The sequence below is a fragment of the Rhipicephalus microplus genome, unplaced genomic scaffold, assembly GCF_043290135.1.
Source record: "Rhipicephalus microplus isolate Deutch F79 unplaced genomic scaffold, USDA_Rmic scaffold_14, whole genome shotgun sequence".
NCBI classification, from domain to species: domain Eukaryota; kingdom Metazoa; phylum Arthropoda; class Arachnida; order Ixodida; family Ixodidae; genus Rhipicephalus; species Rhipicephalus microplus.
In genome coordinates, this window is record NW_027464587.1 from 31,703,162 (window position 1) to 31,723,576 (window position 20,415).

Below are 20,415 nucleotides of genomic sequence, written 5' to 3' on the forward strand. Positions count from 1 at the left end.
CACTTTGTTACCAGTTTTGCACTTCTGCAAGAGGCTTTCGCATATATCGGTGATAACAGAGGTATAAAACTGAATGTCTGTAAGTGTGTTATTTTGATTACTCAGGTCCGTAACAAGTTGATGGCTACATAACTTCAAGAAAGCTCAACTAAGGCACGTGATACCTATGGCTTTCTTTATAAGTTTCAAATGGGCGTTGTCATCCGGCACAATGCTTATCGGAGTTCTAGGGTACCCCATCCAGCACCGGGGCCCTTTTGTTTATATATAGCAACTGAGGGGATTTGTCTTGATGCGATTCCGATGTTAGAGTTCACCAGAATAATAATGGAGGGATTATTTCTGCAGTATCTGCGTCAAGGCAAATGTCAGGCATGCTCAAAAATACAAGATATTCGTCCACGTATCTGTGGATTGTACTAACATTGCTATAGCTGATTTTCGCATGAATGTATCTGTCAAGTAGTGAAAGAAATATTTCGTACAACACCAGGGCCACCAGGCCCTGGTTTGGCTATAAATTGGCTATTCTTCTGTTGATAAACAGTTAAAAGCTGGCGCTTGTTTCTGTCACTTCGCTTCCTCCCCATTCACTTTCTGACGTAACTGTATTTTTCCAAAGTATGAACCTGGTAGCTCAGCAACAGGGCTATTTGACTCGCTACATTATCGCTGCATCTACATCATGTGGGTTACTGTGACTATATCAAACCGCCTTCCTTTCAGAATGGATTCCGCCGAAACAACGACTACGAACATCATCTCTTCAGATTGGGGGGAATCGGCCATCACCGCACTCTACGTGTATTCGCGCTCAGGGTTGACATGGAACAGTGAGTACAACAAAGTTCAACTCATATAACACAATTTAAAGGAAACAAAAACATGACCGCTAAAATATAAAAAACATTTTTCATATATACCTGGTGTTTCAAGTAACAGGAATGAAGGATTTGTAAAATGGGGTATGAGGTACTTGTGCCCACAATAAAAAAAATCATAACTTTCATCTACTTGCATACATATACAACTATACTATAATAGGGTTTCTTTACTCAGGGGATGCTGATATATTGCAGGTATAGTCAATGTCAGCATACTATTGCCCATAAGGTGCTTGCGAACTGAAACATGCATACCAATTACTACCTGAATGATTAACAGAACTACTAACACACAGCAGTGTTCTTCGTTGCTCAATCAAACCGAAGCTCCATTTTGCTGAAAACTTTCTCCATTTATTGTCACTCACCCAACAGCAGCTTCGACTGTTTGCTGTATAGCGTAGGCTATGCTTCTGCACTACACTATGAATGCCGTAAGCTATATCCTGTACAGTACCCGGAACAATCACGATCATGTTGTAAAAACTCAGGAAAAGCTTGGAGGGAATGCAAGAAGAATGCTGGTGTGGATCAAGTGACATCACATCTGCTGAAAGACAGAGGACATATTTTGTTAGAAAAAACTGCCCACCCTATTTACGCAGTGTCTCAAGAAGAGTTGGTACCACAATCTTCCAATATTGCTAAAGCAAGGGAGTTTATTAACAACGCCAAGTAGTAGGCAGCCAGTACGTACAGATATACTCGAGCAGTACAACGTGTACAGCTCTTGCACGAGCTCGCGCTTCGCACTCAGAGATGATCCAACTGGTCATTGCCCTGCGAATTCCCCATTATAATACCCCAGTGATGAAGATGAGCCATCCTGGCGACTCAAGGTGACGAGAGAACAGAGGGGTCGCAGCAGGGCTTGAGGCGACTGACGTGGGCCATCTCACGACCAAGGCGGCGCTTGTTCGTGGGCGGCTGGAGTGGTTCAATCACATACGTGAAAGAAGAAGAGCGCTGTATGACGCGGTAAGGGGGCCAGTATACTTGGATGCAAACTTGGGAGTCAGTCTAGGAGATTGGAAAGGCCGTCGAAGCCACACGAGAGAACCGACGGGGAAGGTGTTCTGAACAAGATCATGGTCGTGGCGATCTTTTTGGAGGGCTTTATTATCGGCTTTGAAGGACCGCGCTAGCTGGCGACACTCATCGGCATGTTCGGCCATTTCAGAAATTGGGCTGAACTTGGAGGTATCAGGATTGTATGCCAGAATTTGGTCGAGTGGGTTGAATGCGTCACGACTACATAAAAGACAAAAAGGGAGAAAAATTTGTTGTTGATTCAATCGAAGTATTGTAAGCGCACGTCACGAAAGAAAGAACGACGTCCCAATTGGAGTGATCGGAATCAATATACATAGCGAGCATGTCTAAGTAGCGTAAGACCGTTCATCTGAGTGTGGTAGACTGTTGATGTGCGATGTACCGTACGGCATGACTGTAGAAGGTGCTGAAGAACTTCGGACAAAAAATTGGCCCCGTATGTGTATGTAATCACCAATGTCGTCGAAAGGCGATAGTCTTGCGTGTGGAGAGAGTGAACAAAACATTCATTTGATGTTCTGTACAAAAAAAAAAAACTGGTGAATGGTATTCCGAAGGCGCTGCGTTAGAGTGCTTCGAGCGTGTAGCGGAGGCGAACAAGCGCATCAAGTCACGTCACACGTAAGACATGAGCGCCATCTGGCAGTTTTTTTTTTTTGGAAAACAAAGCGCATGGCCATGCGCGCCCGCGTCAGAGGTGATAAGGTGTAGAACGCGAGGTGACGGGTATGTGCCACCACCATCCCGTCTCAGAAAAGCGTTGGAAACACACCCCGTTCCGTGCAAGCGTTGCATGGAAAGCGCAGCGTGATGAGTTCTACGGTCCTTGAAATCGCTTATGTATGCGTTTTCTAGTAAGAGATGCATATGCAGAATATATGCGTTTTGTTATGGTGTCCAAGACATGCGCAATATTTGCTTTTCAATTGACAATTGCACAAGCATGAACAACATTGGTGGTCGCTGCGGATGGGGTCGACCGTTTCAAGTACCCGATGCCGATAAAAGTGGAAAACTGACAAATGTACAGACAGACCAAAATTTTTGCGTTGAAGGTCCCCAATGAAGACTATCGTCTTGAAATACATGACCTCTGCTGGAAACGGCACTGTGGACGGTTGCACAGGTTGTGGCGTATACAATGGCATACGAGGAGGAGGCATTGCCGCGAAGGCCACGTAAGTCGGTGGCGCGGCAACAGGTGTTGGTGTAAACGCAGACGTTGGTAATGGCAATGCCTCAGAGGCCTGCTCCTGAATAGCCTGTCTGATGGTCGGTGTTAGGCGGTTCGTTGTGTTTCGGTGGTCAGCAGATACGAGAGACACGAAAGCTGTCGTGTGACCTCTTCACGTGCATATTGTTTTATGTGCTCTAGCAGGGTGCTGGCACGACCGACGGCCAGGGAAGCGAGAGAGTCGTCTGCTGTCGTCGACCTCCGAACTGTGCACGGTGTTTTCCAATCTCTTACAAGCTCTGGCACAAGGTCACAAGTTCGGATACGGTGCTTCGGCCCTTCACCAGCAACAATCGAAAGGCATCGTCGTCTATGCCTTTCAAGATGTGCCCGATCTTGTCTTGTTCGGTCATCTCAGGGTTAAAGCGCCGGCATGAATCGAAGAGTGCGTGATAAACGACAGAAACTTTGGCATTCTGCAACACAGGAAAGGGCCAAAGGCTTAAAAGTGTCGCTAATTTATGACAAATTAAAAGTGGACGGAAAACTGTTCATCTGGGATTCGCATCACAATCGAAGGGTTAGAATGACAAAATCAGTTACGCCTGCACAATGGCAGCCGGAAATTCAAACGAAGAAATGACGGGAGCGTTCTAAAACCCTTCGAATTGTATCACTTAACGCACGCAGCGTTTTAAACAAATTAACTCTTTTGGAAAGCCTAGTACTAAACCACAATCCACATATTTTAGTTATTACAGAAAGCTGGTTGCACGAAGGCGTGCTTGATTCTGAGGTTGTCCCCTCCTCATACAAATTAATCCGCAAAGACAGAACAACAAGAGGCGGCGGAGTAGCGATAGCTATAAAAAAGAATGTGAAGTTTTCCCGTTTAGAGGATATTAGCAACCATGAAAGTGTGTGGTGCCGGATCAATTTCTATGAAAAAAGCATATTCTTGGGCGCAGTGTATCGTCCACCAAACTCTTCCCTGAATATTTAGAGATTATGCACGACTATATTGCACAACACACAAATTCACGTTCGAAGATAATTTTATGCGGAGATTTTAATTTGCCAGGAATTAACTGGCATGATTTGGGTCATGATCACCGAGAGGTAGCAAGTGCGGAATCATTGTTGCTAACAGCGGTTAGTTTCTCATTGTCACAACTAGTATCTAGTGCTACGCGTATTGTAGGTTCTTGTTCATCTATGCTTGATCTCATGTTTGTAAGTAATTCCCTTGAAAACTGTTGTATAAGTGTTGAAGATGGGATTTCCGACCACAAGATTGTTTCTCTTTTGTGTCCTTTAACACTAGTTCAAAAAACAAAGGAATCCAGAGCTACTTATTTCAGGGACTATACACGTGCAGATCACGCTGCTATCTTCGCCCACTTAGAATCGTCGTTTTCTGTTTTCGATAAAATTAACAACGTGGACGAACTGTCGACTTGCTTTAAAGATATTGTGGGCGATTGTGAAGCTCGTCACGTGCCTTTAAAAAGAAAACGCGTTGACCGCGATTATCCGTGGGTGACGCGGGAGATCATACATTTAAAAAGGAAGATTAAAAGGCGACGCAAGTCCGGAAAATCTGATCAACTACAAGGCCTTATCGTTACACTGAACAACAAAATTCGCAGCGCTAAGTCTAGATTCTATTCTGACACGCTTCCATCATTCATGCAGTCTGAGCCAAAAAAGTTTTGGCGCTACTTGTCTAAGCAGCATTCTGATATTACCCAGCTCACATCGTGCAACAAAATTATCACGCAACCAGACCAGATAGCCGATGAATTAAATGCCTTCTTTCACTCAGTTTTCACGCATGGGTCCTCTGGAGCATCTTTACCATCATATCCTTTAATTAACCCTATGCTAGAGTTGCAGATTAATGAAGAAGGTGTTCAGTGCCTGCTCCGCAACCTTGACACTAAGAAGTCTTCAGGCCCAGACAATATTTCGAACACCTTTCTTAATAATTATGCTGACTGGATAAGCCGATATCTACATAAAATCTACACCACTTCAATAGTTACGCAGACAATCCCTAATGACTGGCGCATGGCAAAGATTATTCCAATACATAAATCCGGTTCTAAATTACAATCCAGTAACTACCACCCGGTCTCATTAACCAGCACGTGTTGCAAGGTATTAGAGCATATAATTTTTAAAGCCATTATAACACATTTAGAAACTAACAACCTACTCTACCATAGGCAACATAGATTTCGATCTGGCTTATCGACAGTCACGCAGCTAGCCGAGATTACCAACCACATTGCGAATGCACTGAATGAAGGAGGACAAATAGATGCCGGTTTCTTAGATTTCGCAAAAGCATTTGACGTCGTTCGCCACCCTGATCTAATAACTAAAATGCATGCAATTGGTATTGAAGATAATATTATTACATGGATAACATCATATCTACACAACCGCAAGCAGTTTGTCGCTGTGAACAACCACACGTCAAACCGCCTGAACGTCCTTTCGGGCGTACCACAAGGATCAGTCTTAGCACCAATTTTGTTTCTTATCTACATCAACGACATTCCTATGGTCATTGACTCACCCGTTCAAATAAGGCTTTTCGCAGATGACTGCGTTGTGTACACAAGGGTAAATCGAACTGAGGACCAGATTAACCTTAATCACTCATTAACAAAAATTCAAGCCTGGTGTTCCCAGTGGGGAATGACATTGAACACGCGGAAAACCGTTGCCATAACTTTCACGAATAAGAAAAAACCACTCAAGTTTGCTTATACAATAGACAATTTAGAAATTACAAAAAGCGATCAAGTCAAATATTTGGGAGTTACATTAACACCCAACCTTAATTGGGATCCACATATAACTGCTATTTGTTCGAAAGCGCAAGGTAAATTGGGCTTCCTAAAGAGAAAACTCCGTAACACTCCCCCTGCAGTAAAGCTAACCGCCTATAAGACCCTGATTAGACCAGCACTAGAATACGCCGATATAATTTGGAGTCCACATCATAAATTTCTCATTAGAAAAATTGAGCGAGTGCAAAACTTAGCAGTCCGATTTGTGTTTTCCGATTACTCCAGGTATACTAGTGTTACTAATCTGCGTAAAAGAGCCGAACTTCATTGCCTTTCCGAACGGAGAATACATTCTAAACTTAAATTCCTTTATCTTCTTTATCATGGGAAATATACAATATCCAGATTAGACTATCTTCTTGAACCTTTCAGGCATTCCACGAGAACTAACCACAATAAGACAATACGACTGCCCACAAGTCACAACAATATTCACAAAAACTCTGTTTTTCCGTCATCAATTGCATATTGGAATCAACTTCCATTAATAGCTGTGAACTGTGACACCGTAGAATCCTTTATTGAAGAGATTAATACTATAAGTTTTGAACAATAGACGCAAATGTACGAATAGGGATTTATTGTGAGCAGTTTTTTTCCCTTTGACTGGTTTGTCCTTTTAGCATGATTCTGAACGTTGCATTATGACACTGTTGTTTTGGCTACTTGGAATTCAATAGTTTTTTCTTTCTTCTTCTTGGATTGTGTCGGTGCCTTTCTGTACGTGACATCATTGTTTGTATATCCTATGTACCACTCCTGCTTGGACCGAGAAGGTCTGCAGTATACTTAAATAAAAAAAAAAGATAACACCTTCAATGTAGCTTGTGAAGCTTTCGCCCAGCCTTTGCGCTCGTTCGCGTAGGCGCTGTTCAGCACACAGCTTGCGCACTGCAGGGCGATCAAACACAGCTGCAAGGTGGTCTTAAAAGTGGCCCACGTGATGAATTTAGCACGATGGTTTGTTAATCACAGACTGGCGACGTCTTTAGGATAAAGTGGGACATACTCCGATTTTGAGAGGTCATCCCACTTGTTGGCAGCGCTCCCCTTTTCAAACAGATGCAACCAGTTTTCCACATCATCGTCCTCGGTGCCGCTGAAGAAGGGGGGATCCCGTTGGGGGAGGATGGTAGGCACGATGACCAGTAGAAATTGGGCCATGCTTTGCTGGGTGGCGCCTTTCAGCGTCTGCAGCTCGCACTCCAGCGTCTACAACTCGTGCACACGCTCGCGCTTCGCACTCAGAGATAATCCTACTGGTCATTGCCTTGCGAATTCCCCACTACACTAAGACAATCCTAATTCATTATAGAGGGGACGACAAGGACCTAAACAAATACAAGCTGGTGAGCTTGCTCATCGTCGTATACAATCTATTTAGAAAGATAATTGCTAACAGAATTAAGTCAGCATTCAAATTCAATCGACCAATGGCTACCCAACAATAGACTATTCCTACTATCAATCAGATAATAGAGAAATGCGCGAAATACAGGCTTCACAGACAAGGAGAATGCATTTTATTTAGCAGAAAAACACAGACTAGTGAATTAGGGTATCAACGAAGCATATATGAACATTCCAGAATAAAATGCGGATCAACAGCAGCTGCAATGCTGCCTTAGTGCTTCATAAATAAAGCGACAGAATACCAATAAAAAAAGGTGTAAGACAAATGATTCAATCTCCCCAACGCAATATACTGCGTGCCTACAGAAGGTTCTCAGTGGCCTAGAATGGGAGGAGTTCGACATACGAGTTCATAGAGAGTACTTTAGTGACCTGTGTTTTGCCGATTGCATTGTATTGCTGAGTAACTTGGGGAGCGATTTACAATTCACCTTTAGTAATTCAGGCAAGGAGCGCAGAAAGGTACGTCTTAAAATTATTCTGCAGAAAACAAAAGTAATCTACAACAACCTCGGAAGACAATATCACTTCAAGATTGGTAGCAGTGCATTAAAGTTGTAAAAGAGTACCCCTACTTAGGACTGGTAGTATCCGCCATGAAGCGAGAAAGCAGTAGGAGAAACTCTGGGCCGGCGCCTCCGCGAGCGCGCACCGCGATAATGTTAAAGTGTATATTTCTAGACACTGTAATAATGCCACCTTGGGAGTGGAAGTCTGCGAACGTGCGCGCAGCGATCCTTGCAACGACGCACAGATCTATTTGTTTTTATCCGAGGGAGGAGAGCGTGCGCGCCCGCGGGTTTCCACGGCGCCGGAGTGTTGTCTGCTACGCCTGCCACTCACCGATTTCACTATGCTACTGGATGCAGCTATTAAAGCTTTTGTACAGAGTGGTTCGACAAAAGAAAGTGAAGTAGAACATCTCAAGGCTAGCCTTTTTATTATATATGTTGCATCGGATGCACTTAGGAGGACAACGAAAGGAAGTGTAGAAGTAGAAAAGCAGTTGTTCTGTAGTCGCACCTAGGTGCGTGCCTAAAATCACTCTTTGTGTAGGGTGAGGAAACGTTTTGCATGTTCTTCGATATAAAAGTGCTACACAGAACTACTGCGCTGAAAAAAAAGACATTTCATAGGCAGCTTTGAGCAGACGGCAACAGCTGATTGAACAGAAGAGCGAAGACTGCCGCTTGCTTCGAGTTTTGAATCAATACTGCGTAAAAAAAGAAAATAATACGTTCGAACTTTAAACACTCTGTCTGACCAAGAACAGCATGAAGAATGGGCGAGGGCTATGTGAAAAAAAGATTGACATTAGCAAGAAAGTGACCAGGCCTTGAAAAGTTATATTTTTGCTGCGGAAAGGTCGAATTTAAGGAAATACGTAACCAGTCAAGTTTCTTGTGTTTCTCCGGTGCCACACCTCAGTTTCTGAAAGGTGGTTTTGCTTAGTCGTGCGCAAAATTGACTCCAAGAACTGCCCGGAAAACCGCAAAAATTACCGAATAAAGCAACGCCAAATGATCGAAGGACAGAAGTTTTCGGCAAAAATTTGACAAACCTCCAAACTTCCAGGTAAGCTACATTTGCGAAAAAAAGCGTGGTTCCCAGCTTTACGTAGTTGGTTGAGGTAGCTTGGCGTCGACAAATTGTTCTCACCAAGTTCGAACATAAAAAAATTGAAAGAGCACAAATACGTAAGAAAAACTGTTTTCCTGTTCTTTTTAGGTTTCTGGTTTTGATTTTCAAGATATAAAAAAGCTCTGTGGAATGATTTTTTTCTTCATTGGCACATATTGCACGCCATGTTCTCACAAATGATGTATTGACCATCGCATAAAAGAGTGAAAGCCAACCTATTTAGCGCTTGTGGGCAGCTTTGTAAAGACATATTATTATGGTCTCCTCCCAAGGGGCCCACCAAGCTAAGCGAAAACACTTCGTAAAGTGTTGCCATCTAGTTTAGCGAGTCTACTTGAGCTATGCACTTATACACAGAGTACAAGCTTGCAAGCTGACAACAATGGTGGTCTCTCGCGTCTGCTGCACTGGAGAGGCAGTTCGGCCACGGCTCTGTAGGTGGCGCTGTCCAGACGTTCACGGCCGCTCCCTGGGGTGACACGATCGCGGCGCAGAATAGAGCCGAGTTTCTCCTTCTGTGCATTCTTCCTCCGTGGTATCTGCGGAGCCTATCCACAAAATTTAGGCATTATTAAGAATGAGAATGTGGTGTATCACATTTCGAAAGCGTTCTCAAATCATAAGTAATAGAGTGCTCCTAGCTATCAAAAGGAAGGAATGAAACAGCTGCATATTACCGGTACAGACATAAGGAGCAGAAACCTGCAGGATTACAATGAGAGATCAAGTTATGTTGAGGATGATGCAGTGAGAAGGAAAAGAAAAATGACAGGTGTAACCATAAGGAACAAGAAGGGAGCAGCTTATATCGAAGAACAAACGGGTGTTAAGGACACCATATGTGAAACCAAGAAGAAATCTGAAGGGCACGAAGGCCCGAAGGCGAGATAACCGCTGGTCAGTAAGCATGGGCTCCGAGAGGGTGGGCGCGCGGCGTAATTCTCTCTGGCCATACAGGTTCGTACAATAATAGCTAGGGTGGAATCTGGTGCTGCCACCACGTACCGCCAAGGGAAATATGGGAAGTACAGGCTTCGGCATGAATAGCATTAGCTAGCGAACTATCTACGAATTTCATTCTACAGTTTCAGTTTCGTTCTTCCGCAACATGGGAGGGAAGGGGGTGCGGTGCTAAGCACCGAAGCGGCGCCTTTGTTGTTCTAGGAGGCTGAAGACTCGTAGTACTGAGATTTGCAGTGGCTTTAGAGCTTCATAAGTTGTATTTGACAGTTTAAGCGAAGCATCGTTCACACACCACTGCGCATACATGTAGCGTCTCATGCCAGTACAGAATATTACATCGAGTTCACGCGTTTTCGTAAGCGTGTCTTGCAAAGACTTGTTTAAATGGACTGCATAACAACAGCGAAGCTAAGTAGATGCACTCTCACGCTGACTTCCCAACCAAACCAGACGTGCGTTGATGGAAGACAACTAGGACAGACGGACCTGGCATCGCAGAAGCCAAAAAGGTGTTTTTCACATAATATTTTACTGTTATTTTCAAAAATAGATAATTCATGTTTTCAAGGACAAAACAAAAAGTTTGCTCTCAAAATTTTGAAAATATCTTAATTGATTTGTGTGTTTTAATGTCCCTAAATCAACGTATAATTATGAGAGACGCCGTAGTGAAGGGCTCCGGAAGTTTCGACTACCTGGTGTTCTTTAACGTGCACCCAAACTGCACACGGGCCTACTATATTTCCGCCTCCATCGGAGATGCAGCCGCCACAGCCGGGATTTGAACCCGCGACCTGCGCTTCAGCAGCCGAGTACTTTAGCCACTAGACCACCGTGGCGGGGCAAGAGAAATTAATTTACTAAATCTTGCGACATGCCCAATCGAATACTACATGTACAATCTTGAACGCAGTGACAGAGCAAAGCATACCCTGGTGGTAGCCCCGCCGCGTTGGTCTAGTGGCTAAGGTACTCGGCTGCTGACCCGCCGGTCGTGGGTTCAAAACCGGCTGCGGCGGCTGCATTTCCGATGGAGGCGGGAATGTTGTAGGCCCGTGTACTCAGATTTGGGTGCACGTTAAAGAACCCCAGGTGGTGAAAATTTCCGGAGCCCTCCACTACGGCGTCTCTCATAATCATATGGTGGTTTTGGGACGTTAAAGCTCACACATCTATTAATACCCCGGTGGTTATATTTGTCCAGGTTTCACTTCTACCACCTAGCCACAAAAACTTTTTGCAATAAAACTTACGTAGAAAAGAATGAAGCAAGTTTAATTTGAAAATAACTTCATATCGCTTCTTTCTCTACTCGGCAAACAAGCGTTCCAAACCTCAAGAACGCCATCCCACAGAAGCAGATTCGAAGAATGTATTTTCCATATTTTCAATGAGGCTACACGTGCCGCTAACAGAGCCTGCGTAGATATTAGCGCTAGATTCCCCTCTAGGTATTCTTGTATGAAACTCTACGTCTCCGGCCCTCCCAATCACCACCCTCCCCAGCAAAACCAAGCATTACCACCTCGCGCGCCCGGCTACCGTGAGAGGGCGCATTGAGTGAGGGTTCTGGGCGGCGGAAAGCATGGCATACCACTGGTGTAGCAAGGGGGGGGGGGTGGTTAGGGTGATTCACCCCTCCTCCAGAATTTCTAGCGCGACCCCCCCCCCCCCCCGCACTGCCACTTACCCACCTTTTTTTATTTTATCGCTTTGCGCTGAAATAATTAGAAACTCTGTGGTGCTACAATCACAATACCATTCCTGGGCGCTTTCACAGTGAACGTTGTGTGTCCCGGTGATTGGCAAGGCGTTGGCACTCAGTGAGATTTCGTGCAGGAATCTCGGCCGCGAGCGTTCAAAGTTGGCTTGGTGACGAGATTAATGCTGCAGTGGTTAGAGTGTAATCAGCCATGGTCATACGTACTCACCGGAATGGATCTCAATGAAGTAAATCACTGTACGATAATTTGCACTCGGCAAAGATTCGTTTTAATGGTAAAAGCTAGACACAATTTCAAGATCTGGTAGGCCACGCTCAAGCATATTACAGTGTGAGATCTTCATACGTGTGCTAAGATATACTCAAGTCAGAGAATAACATTTCTATTCAACCTTCGCGCATTCTACTAACATTTAAACCCACATACACACACGCACTCAGATAAGCACACAAACGCACACGCGTGCGCTTGAAAGAATATTTAGTTTATCCACCGAACTTCGCTTGTACACAGTATATTGATGCATAACTTTACTACGTCATAACGGCTAAATGCACTATGAAGTGTATAATAGCAAAGGTGCTTCACAGGCAAACGTGCAGGCCAACCATAACCTTATGAAGCCCTACTAACATACTCATCATGAAACCTAAGCTGAGGCTGGCCATAAACCTGATTTATGGATTGATTTATATGTGGAGTTTAACGTCCAAAAAGCACCATATGATTATGAAATAAGCCGTATTGAAAGGCTACGAAAATTTCGACCTCCCGAAGTTCTTTAACGTGCACCAAAATCTGACAACGCTGACCTACAGTATATGCGTCTCCATCGAAAATGCAGCTATCGCAGCCGGAATTCAAGCCCATGACCTGGTGGTCATAAACGTAAAGCAGTGTAATTAAAAAATTCAGCCGGGCAGCTGTAGTGACCATGAGTTTCATTGTTGAGCAGTGTGACAAACAACACTAGCGTAAGAACATAACCCTGAAAGAAGATACGACAAATTAAATATTTCTATATAGATTTGTCTCTTATATTCGTCACTCTACATTGGCATGACTAGATGGGCACACCGAGCAACTTCTGCAACTAGCGACATATCGCACAACAACAAAAAAGCACGGAATGAAGAAACATGAATGAACAAGTTATCATGTAAATTAAGAACAGTATACATAGTAACCATTATTTTTTTACAAGAAACAAACTAAAATCAATGCAAGCAGCATTTCAGCAGCAAGGAGACACATGACCTACTGGAATAGTGTTGAGTATCTTTTTTAATTGACACAATGATAGACGCGTGTATAGAGGACTGGTCTTGTGGTAGTCACACTTGTTGTGGCTTCGTATATTTTTGAGCGCATTCTTCCAACGCGTGAACGGAAAGAGGACTAAGGCAACAAAAACTTGGTGAGTCCCCTTGTCTGAAATTTCTTTTCCAAAAGGCACTCATGTCTTGCAAAGAGCTCCCTCCTGATATTTCGAATGCACCAGCCAGGCAAACACTTCAAGCCGGAGAGGTTTGGACTTCAGATAGCGATTAATAACTGAGGCAGAAATGTATTTAGCTCCAGGTTTCTATGGCGTCTGTAGGAAACGTTGCCTAGTCTTGTCATCCTGCAACTCCTGGCGTATTGACCCTTTAAACACGTGAACACCAATGTATTGGTCAAGAATTGAAATTTACGTGCATGCATCATATTTTTATCGGTTTTCCGGAGTGTTTTCGGCACACTAGTCATATTCAGGCCATGCAGGATTACAGCTGGGAACCGTTTTTTCGGCTGCTGTAGTATTTTTTCCCTTGAGTGTGCACTGGGAGCAGCGTCGCTTTTCGTAAAGTAATCATCAAGCGTAACCTTACGGCGTTGTGGTGCAACCATCGAGTCCTATAGAAAGGGCTGATTAAAACAGAACGCGATACCCACGAATATGTGTAGACAGTGTACTTCGAAGCAGTTACTTTGCATTGCTAAGAAGCAACGCGCTCAGCAAATTTCAGTAAGTGACACTAAATTGGAGAAACGAGAACTTTAGCAACGGCACATATCGGCTGGTAATGTTCCACCGCAAACAATAGCGCTGATTTCTCCCCTGGAGAAAATGTTCGCGGGTATACATTTCCTCCAATTCTCTTCAGGTGCCAGTGAGGTCACGCTTGCTCAATATGTTACTCTGCACGAAAGGTCTCGCGTTGGTGATTGCGCCCCTACAGAAGGTCGGTAAGTTTTGCTGCATTGTGACGGCATACCACGAATGGGAATGAACGCGAAGGAGCTAATACCAGAGGTGAAATTGCAGTGACTTTCCTGATGATGCCTGACACAGACAACTGACAGGCACAGATGGTGCACAGTACAGCGTAAGTAAACTCGTGTTGCATGCGCTGGCAGTTCTCGTCAGAGTCTAAGCATTCTGAGAAATAGATTCTGGTGCACTATGCTCTGAAGACGACCGTAATTTGTTTCTTCACCATTATTTAACCAATCACTCGAGATGTGTGGTATACAAGGCTGCTCCTGTTGGTGCAAGCATAAGTAATGCAAACATGAATGCACGGACTAGTTAGAACAATGTATATGACATATCTATGCTGTGCTGTGAAATATTCTTTACAGCTCTGAATTTCTGGACCTAAAAGGCAATGACGGCTGCACGCTTGCAAACAACGGAAGACGCCTTGTCGCAACGCTATCATTTCAGGGTGCAGAGCGACGACCTCTACGCGAAAATAAAAATAAAATTACACGTTTTTGCGCCTTTTCAGGTTTTCTCGCGCACATGCGCGGCGACAGGCAGTTTCTATGTGAGTAGGTATAGTATGGTCCCAGGTGCATTTTAGATTGAGACCAACTGAACATTTCTCAACAACGATTACCTTGCTCTCACAGATTGCACGATGAAACCTCTGTGTTCGGAGTACTTCATTGCTACCAAAAGTCGCTGTGCAACTGTAATGCCAACGAAGGTTGCGAGAAAGTCGGCCCGAAAATCAACGCGTGAGGAATCGTGTTGCCAACGTGCAGTATAACTTACAAAAATACTTTTTGCGTATCCCAAGCATGCTTTTGTGTGCAAAGTAAATTAAAAAGGTATGTTCATTGAAAGCTCTCAATACGTCAGGGATGCTTCACATATCGAGACTAACATAAAACACATTCCCATAGGCCTGGAGCCACAGACATTGACATTAAGAAATTATTCGCTCAGCAATGTTAGCAAGACAAAATGTAATTTTTAATGCACAAGTACATGCTGCGTATACCTCTCATTCGTCATTGTAAGCGGAGCCGTAATTTACTTGTGAAACGCACTTCGCGACGACATGGACTATACGTCATCTATGGCTAACAAAGATTAAAGGTTAACGATGTCTTATTCGATTGGGCGGGTCATTGCAATGATGAGTTTTCGAACGCTTGTCCATTCAATGGTGCCATGAGAGGCCGTTACATGAAACGGTCACAGCTGTCGTTTACACCCGCCGTTGTGACATAGTTGCTAAGGTACTCGGCTGCTGACCCATACATAAATCACGGGATCGAATCCCAACTGCGGCGGCTGCAATTTCGGTTAAGGCAAAGAAAATGTGGGCCCATGGGCTTAGATTTGGGTGCACTTAAAAAAACAGCTGGTCGAAACTTCCGGATTCCTCCTATACGGTGTCTCTCATAATAATATGGTGGTTTTGGGGCGTTAGACAGCATATCAATCAATTACCGATCGTTTACTGTATTTCACTGCGATGGCTTCACTTTTACTTTTTATCTCCAGAAGCATACACATGGGGAGATGGTTGAGTGTCAGGACATTGATTTGAGAAATATAAATATATTCTAGCATTACTCCTTTTTGGAGACTTGTATGGGGAAAACAGTGCTAATTACTGTCGTTGAATTGTATTGCTCTCTACTGCTGATTCGTAATTTTACAAATATATCGCGTACAAATATTTCTGTGCTGGTCAATCGAATCACTGTTACGCTCTAAACAACTGAGTGCCTTGGTTGTATCATTGTAGTCATGCGCGCGAGAGGTAATTTTTTCGGAATACAGGGTTCGATTAGCCGACCTACATTCACTCCCCACGTCTTTGACAGTGAAAATGTTTGAGTTGTCACCGTCTCCTTTTCGGTATTTGAATTTTACTTGTTTTCGTAGCATAATAGCACTATCAGTGTTGTGTTCGTTCACTGTAACCTCGACTGCTTCCAAATCAAAGCATCGCACATGCAGCATTAGAACGTATTTGTAATCAGGAATAAGTATTCGCTGAGGCAGGCTACGAAAGAAAAAAATACAAATTGTTACTGGTATGTAATACCACCGTGTTTTATACAAGCTACATCCAACACTTAGCACGTGTTGCGTATTTATTTACCAAGCGAAACAGTTTCATGTTTGTTCCTGAATAGCCCAACGTATCCACTGAACGCCTTAAAACTCACAGTGCGAATGGGCGAACATACGTGACCAAAATGTGCCTGTAAGCAGCCCGTGGTTGTCGCTGAACCAGTGACGTTCAGTCTAGGCATAGTCTAGAGGCATGACCACCGCCTATACCTTCTTCCTTGTGTCCTGCTTCAGCAGCTTGATGGAAGGATTCTTATCCCTAGTTCACATTGAAGCATCCGCTTTTTACAGCGGCCGGAATTTCTCTGCCGCTGAAACGCTGCGTCGTTCGCACTGGACGCGCCCCAAGCCACCGAATATGGCATCTATAGACGGTGAGAGCGTGGGATGGGTGCGCTGTCTCCTGGTTGCGGTTGTGTCTCGCAAACGCCACTACGCTATCCCGTTGTTCATGCATAGATGATTCTCGTACACCGAATGCAAAATGAAGGAGTGCTGCTTACGTTGCTGGCATGTCCCTGTCTTGTATTGCATGAAGGGCAGAAAAAATCGCCGACGCCAGCAGCATCGGTGGGTTCGTCTTGCTCGGCAAGACCACGACAATCTCGGTCATGCCGACGATAGGCTTTGCCAGCTCTTCCACAAAATAGGCACGTGATGTAGGCACAGAGTGTGGGTAAACTCAGGTTTGCCACAACAACCAGTTACGAGCACTGCGACTTGACAAGTAAGTAGGGTTTGGCCGTCATTTTTCAAAATTCCTTGACTAGAGCTTTTATGCGACCTATTTGGCGGTAGACGCCGCAAAAAATGGTCTGAGAGTTATCGGCGCGGACAGGGCCCTTTCGGCGCATCTCCCCGCCGCCGAATACATAGTGTGCACGTGCGTCACGCAGCGCGCCTTCGTCACTTCCGAAATGCGCCACCGACATGCCCAAATACCTACCGACTCCGTCGCTTACCGCGGCCGTGTTGTCTCCTCGTGCTTGTGCCCGTTTAGTTTTGCCTCACGTTGCATGTTTGAGGGCTGCTAGTGAGGCAAGCTGATTTAGTAGTCCCTGAAGAGGAAGCAGAGCTTTTGGGTGTTTCTTGGCCGAAAGTTATTAATTAAAATTGAGAACGCACAACACTAACTTAGACGCCGACTTTTCTATTGAAGATGTGCACCGAGCTCTCCATGAGCTCAATGGCTGCTCAGCCCCTGGCCGCGATGGCATCACCAACAAGCTCCTACGCAACCTGGACAATTCCTCCGTCGTTTGACTCACCGACACTATCAACAAAATATGAAAAAAGGGTGAGATACCCGATGCCTGGAAACTAGGTCACACGGTTCTCATACCCAAACCGGGAAAGGCGCCGAGCCTAGATAACCTACGCCCCATATCTCTTACGTCGTGCGTGGGCAAAGTGCCTGAGCACGTAGTCCTCAACAGGGTTGGTCGATACCTCGAAGATAACGACTGCATCCCGCACCACATGATTGGCTTCCGACCACGCTTATCCACTCAAGATGCCATGTTACTCCCAAAGCATCAAATTATAGATGGCGGTAACACTCGGGACACTCGTGCAATACTCGGGCTCGATTTAAAAAGGGCCTTCGATACAATAACGCACTCGTCAATCTTGAAAGCGATCGCAGCCCTCGGCCTAGGTTATCGATTTTACTACTTTATCCGCTCTTTTCTCACTCGACGCAATGCCGTCCTACCTGTAGTAGACCTAGTGTCGGAAGAAGTGGAGCTCGGACAGCGGGGCACTCCTCAGGGATCCGTCCTCTCGCCCACGCTCTTCAACGTCGTGATGATCTGGCTTTCCGAACCACTTTCGAAGATCGATGGGCTAAATCACACTATTTATGCGGATGATGTAACCATATGGTGCTCCACAGGGTCGGATGGCTTCATTGAGTCCGCCCTGCAAGAGGCTATCGACACTGCCGAGTCTTACCTCGACCACACCGGTCTCAGGTGCTCTCCAGCGAAGTCGGAGTTGTTGATATATTTGCCCGAACAACGGGGTGCCAAGCCCAAAGGGTGGAAACCTCCGGCGGAACGCAATATCACCCTCCACACCAGAGATGGTCGTACTGTACTCAGGGTAGACACCATCAAGGTCCTCGGCATGATCATCGAGTCCCGCGGAACGAACACCCAAACAGTACACAAGCTCAGGACTAAGACTGAAAATGCCATACGACTCGTACATAGAGTAGCCAACAGGCACCATGGCCTCAAAGAAGACAACCTGCTGCGTCTCGTACACGCGTTTGTTTTGTGCCATTTTACCTACGTTGCCGCTATACACAAATTGCTACGTGCTGAGCGCGATCCACTCAATGCGCTTATTAGCAAGGTGGTCAAACGAGCCCTTGGCCTCCCTATCACCACTCCGACATACAAATTTCTCAAGCTTGGCGTACATAACACGCTAGAAGAGATCGCCGAAGCTCAGGAACGCGTGCAATTGACCCGACTCACCACCACCAAGGCGGGCCACCATATTCTGCGCGAGCTCGGCTTCTTCTCCTCGAGGGCCAGGGACCTCCCAGAGTGGACTTGTATTCCCTGTGAAATCTGCGACCTTATCACGATCACTCCTATTCCACGAAATGTGCACCCCGAATACAACAGAGGCAGGCGCCTTGCGTGGGCGACCGCCATTCTCAAGCGCATAGACATGGAAGCGGACAACGTCTTGTTCGTGGACGCTGCTGCCTATCGCAACAACCGAGCCTTCGCCGCGGTCACGGTATCATCCGCGCAGCAGACTCTTAACTCTGCCACAGTCCTCACCCGAAACCCCGAAGTAGCGGAGCAAGTAGCTATAGCTACAGCTATGCTCGACAGAAAACGGGAATTCATCTACAGCGACTCCAGGCCGGCCATCAAAGCCTTCAAACGCGGAGTCATCTCCAACCAGGCGTTACGTATCCTGCGCAAAGCGGACCCGAGTGCCCTGAAGCACCACACTGTCATCTGGTTCCCCGCCCATCTTGGCAAGGTGCCGGGTGCCCTATCCAACCTCAACGAGATCGGCCATGATGCAGCGCGTGCACTTACCGACCACACTGCCACAGGGCAACCCCATCTTGCTGGGTTAGATACCAATCGGTATGCACCAATTACGTACAATGAAAGTACAAAGCACTTTTACCTGGAACGCCGCATTTTCCACCCCCACATCCGAAACTAACCCAACCGCAGACATTAACCCTACGCCTAATACAGACACACACGTACCCAAACCTTGCCACGCTTCACGTTTATTATCCCGATGCATACCCCAGCGACACATGCCCATCATGTAACACACAGCGACACTCGCACACATGCTCTGGGAGTGTAGAACAACTCCTCCCGACTCTACCTCCAGCAAGTGGGAGAGGTCCCTCAGGAGCTCACTTCTCGCCGACCAGCAATGGGCCGTCCAGTAGGCCCACGAAGCGACCGCCAGGTACTCCCTGTCGGTCCCTACGTGGAAGACGCCCGCTACGCGCTAAGCGCGTCCTGCAGGACTGAAATAAACTTTTTTCATTTCATTCACAGCACATTGCGATTTCACTGAAAATACCGGCGTGTTTGGGTGGCGCGGATTAAAAAATCTACTTGAAGAAACTCGGTGATATTTGCGTCTTCAGGTGTAACATAATTCCAGGTAAGTGCCATAGCCAAGCACTTACCTGGAAACACAGATAGCTTACCAAGATATTGTACATACAAACTTGTCCGCGACCACTGCGTGCACAATCAGCGTGTCATAAAGGCGTATAAATTGTGATGGCGATTGTGGAAATCCGGTATTGCATTGAAACAAACTGTGAAAATAGATGAGAAACAATAAAAATTACCTTTGAAGTATACCCGATCAGATCAAGTTGGGGTTTAGAATTTTGAACAATCGGTCAATTAATTCTCAAACACGATCTCCATCACTTTCAGGGACTCCACTGTACATTGCATACAAAAAAAGTTCAATACAAGGTGAATATATGGCCAAAACATACGCGAAAAAAGAGTGATGACCGGCATTACCGCAGCACGCACCACACGAAGTCGCCATCTGCCTCGGCTCTTTCCACAAATTTCAAAGAAAGAGGCTTAACATGAGCATTGTTAAAAAAAATTGGGGGGGGGCAGATTTGGTGCCTTGGGCCGCAGCAATATATTATATTATGATGATATCTCTTGTGAACTTGCCTAGCTCTGCACGATTCGTTTTCGATAAGAACAGCTGCGCTTCACTCATCCACTCTTAAAATTGCGGCTCGAGATACTTTGGGCTTTCACTTATTCTTGGGCTACGGAATTTGTAATTTTTGTAGTGAAAGCGAGATAAT

The 20,415-nt window shown here is 45.3% G+C and overlaps 1 protein-coding gene across 1 annotated transcript in view; it reads left to right on the forward strand.

Moving 5' to 3' along the window:
- LOC119181510 (uncharacterized) overlaps nucleotides 1-20,415 on the forward strand; it is a 622,314-nt gene that overhangs the window by 67,010 nt on the left and 534,889 nt on the right. The window contains exon 3 of the mRNA XM_037432765.2: nucleotides 727-833. Coding sequence (XP_037288662.2) covers nucleotides 727-833 — 107 coding nt within the window. The remainder of the gene's footprint in view (nucleotides 1-726; nucleotides 834-20,415) is intronic.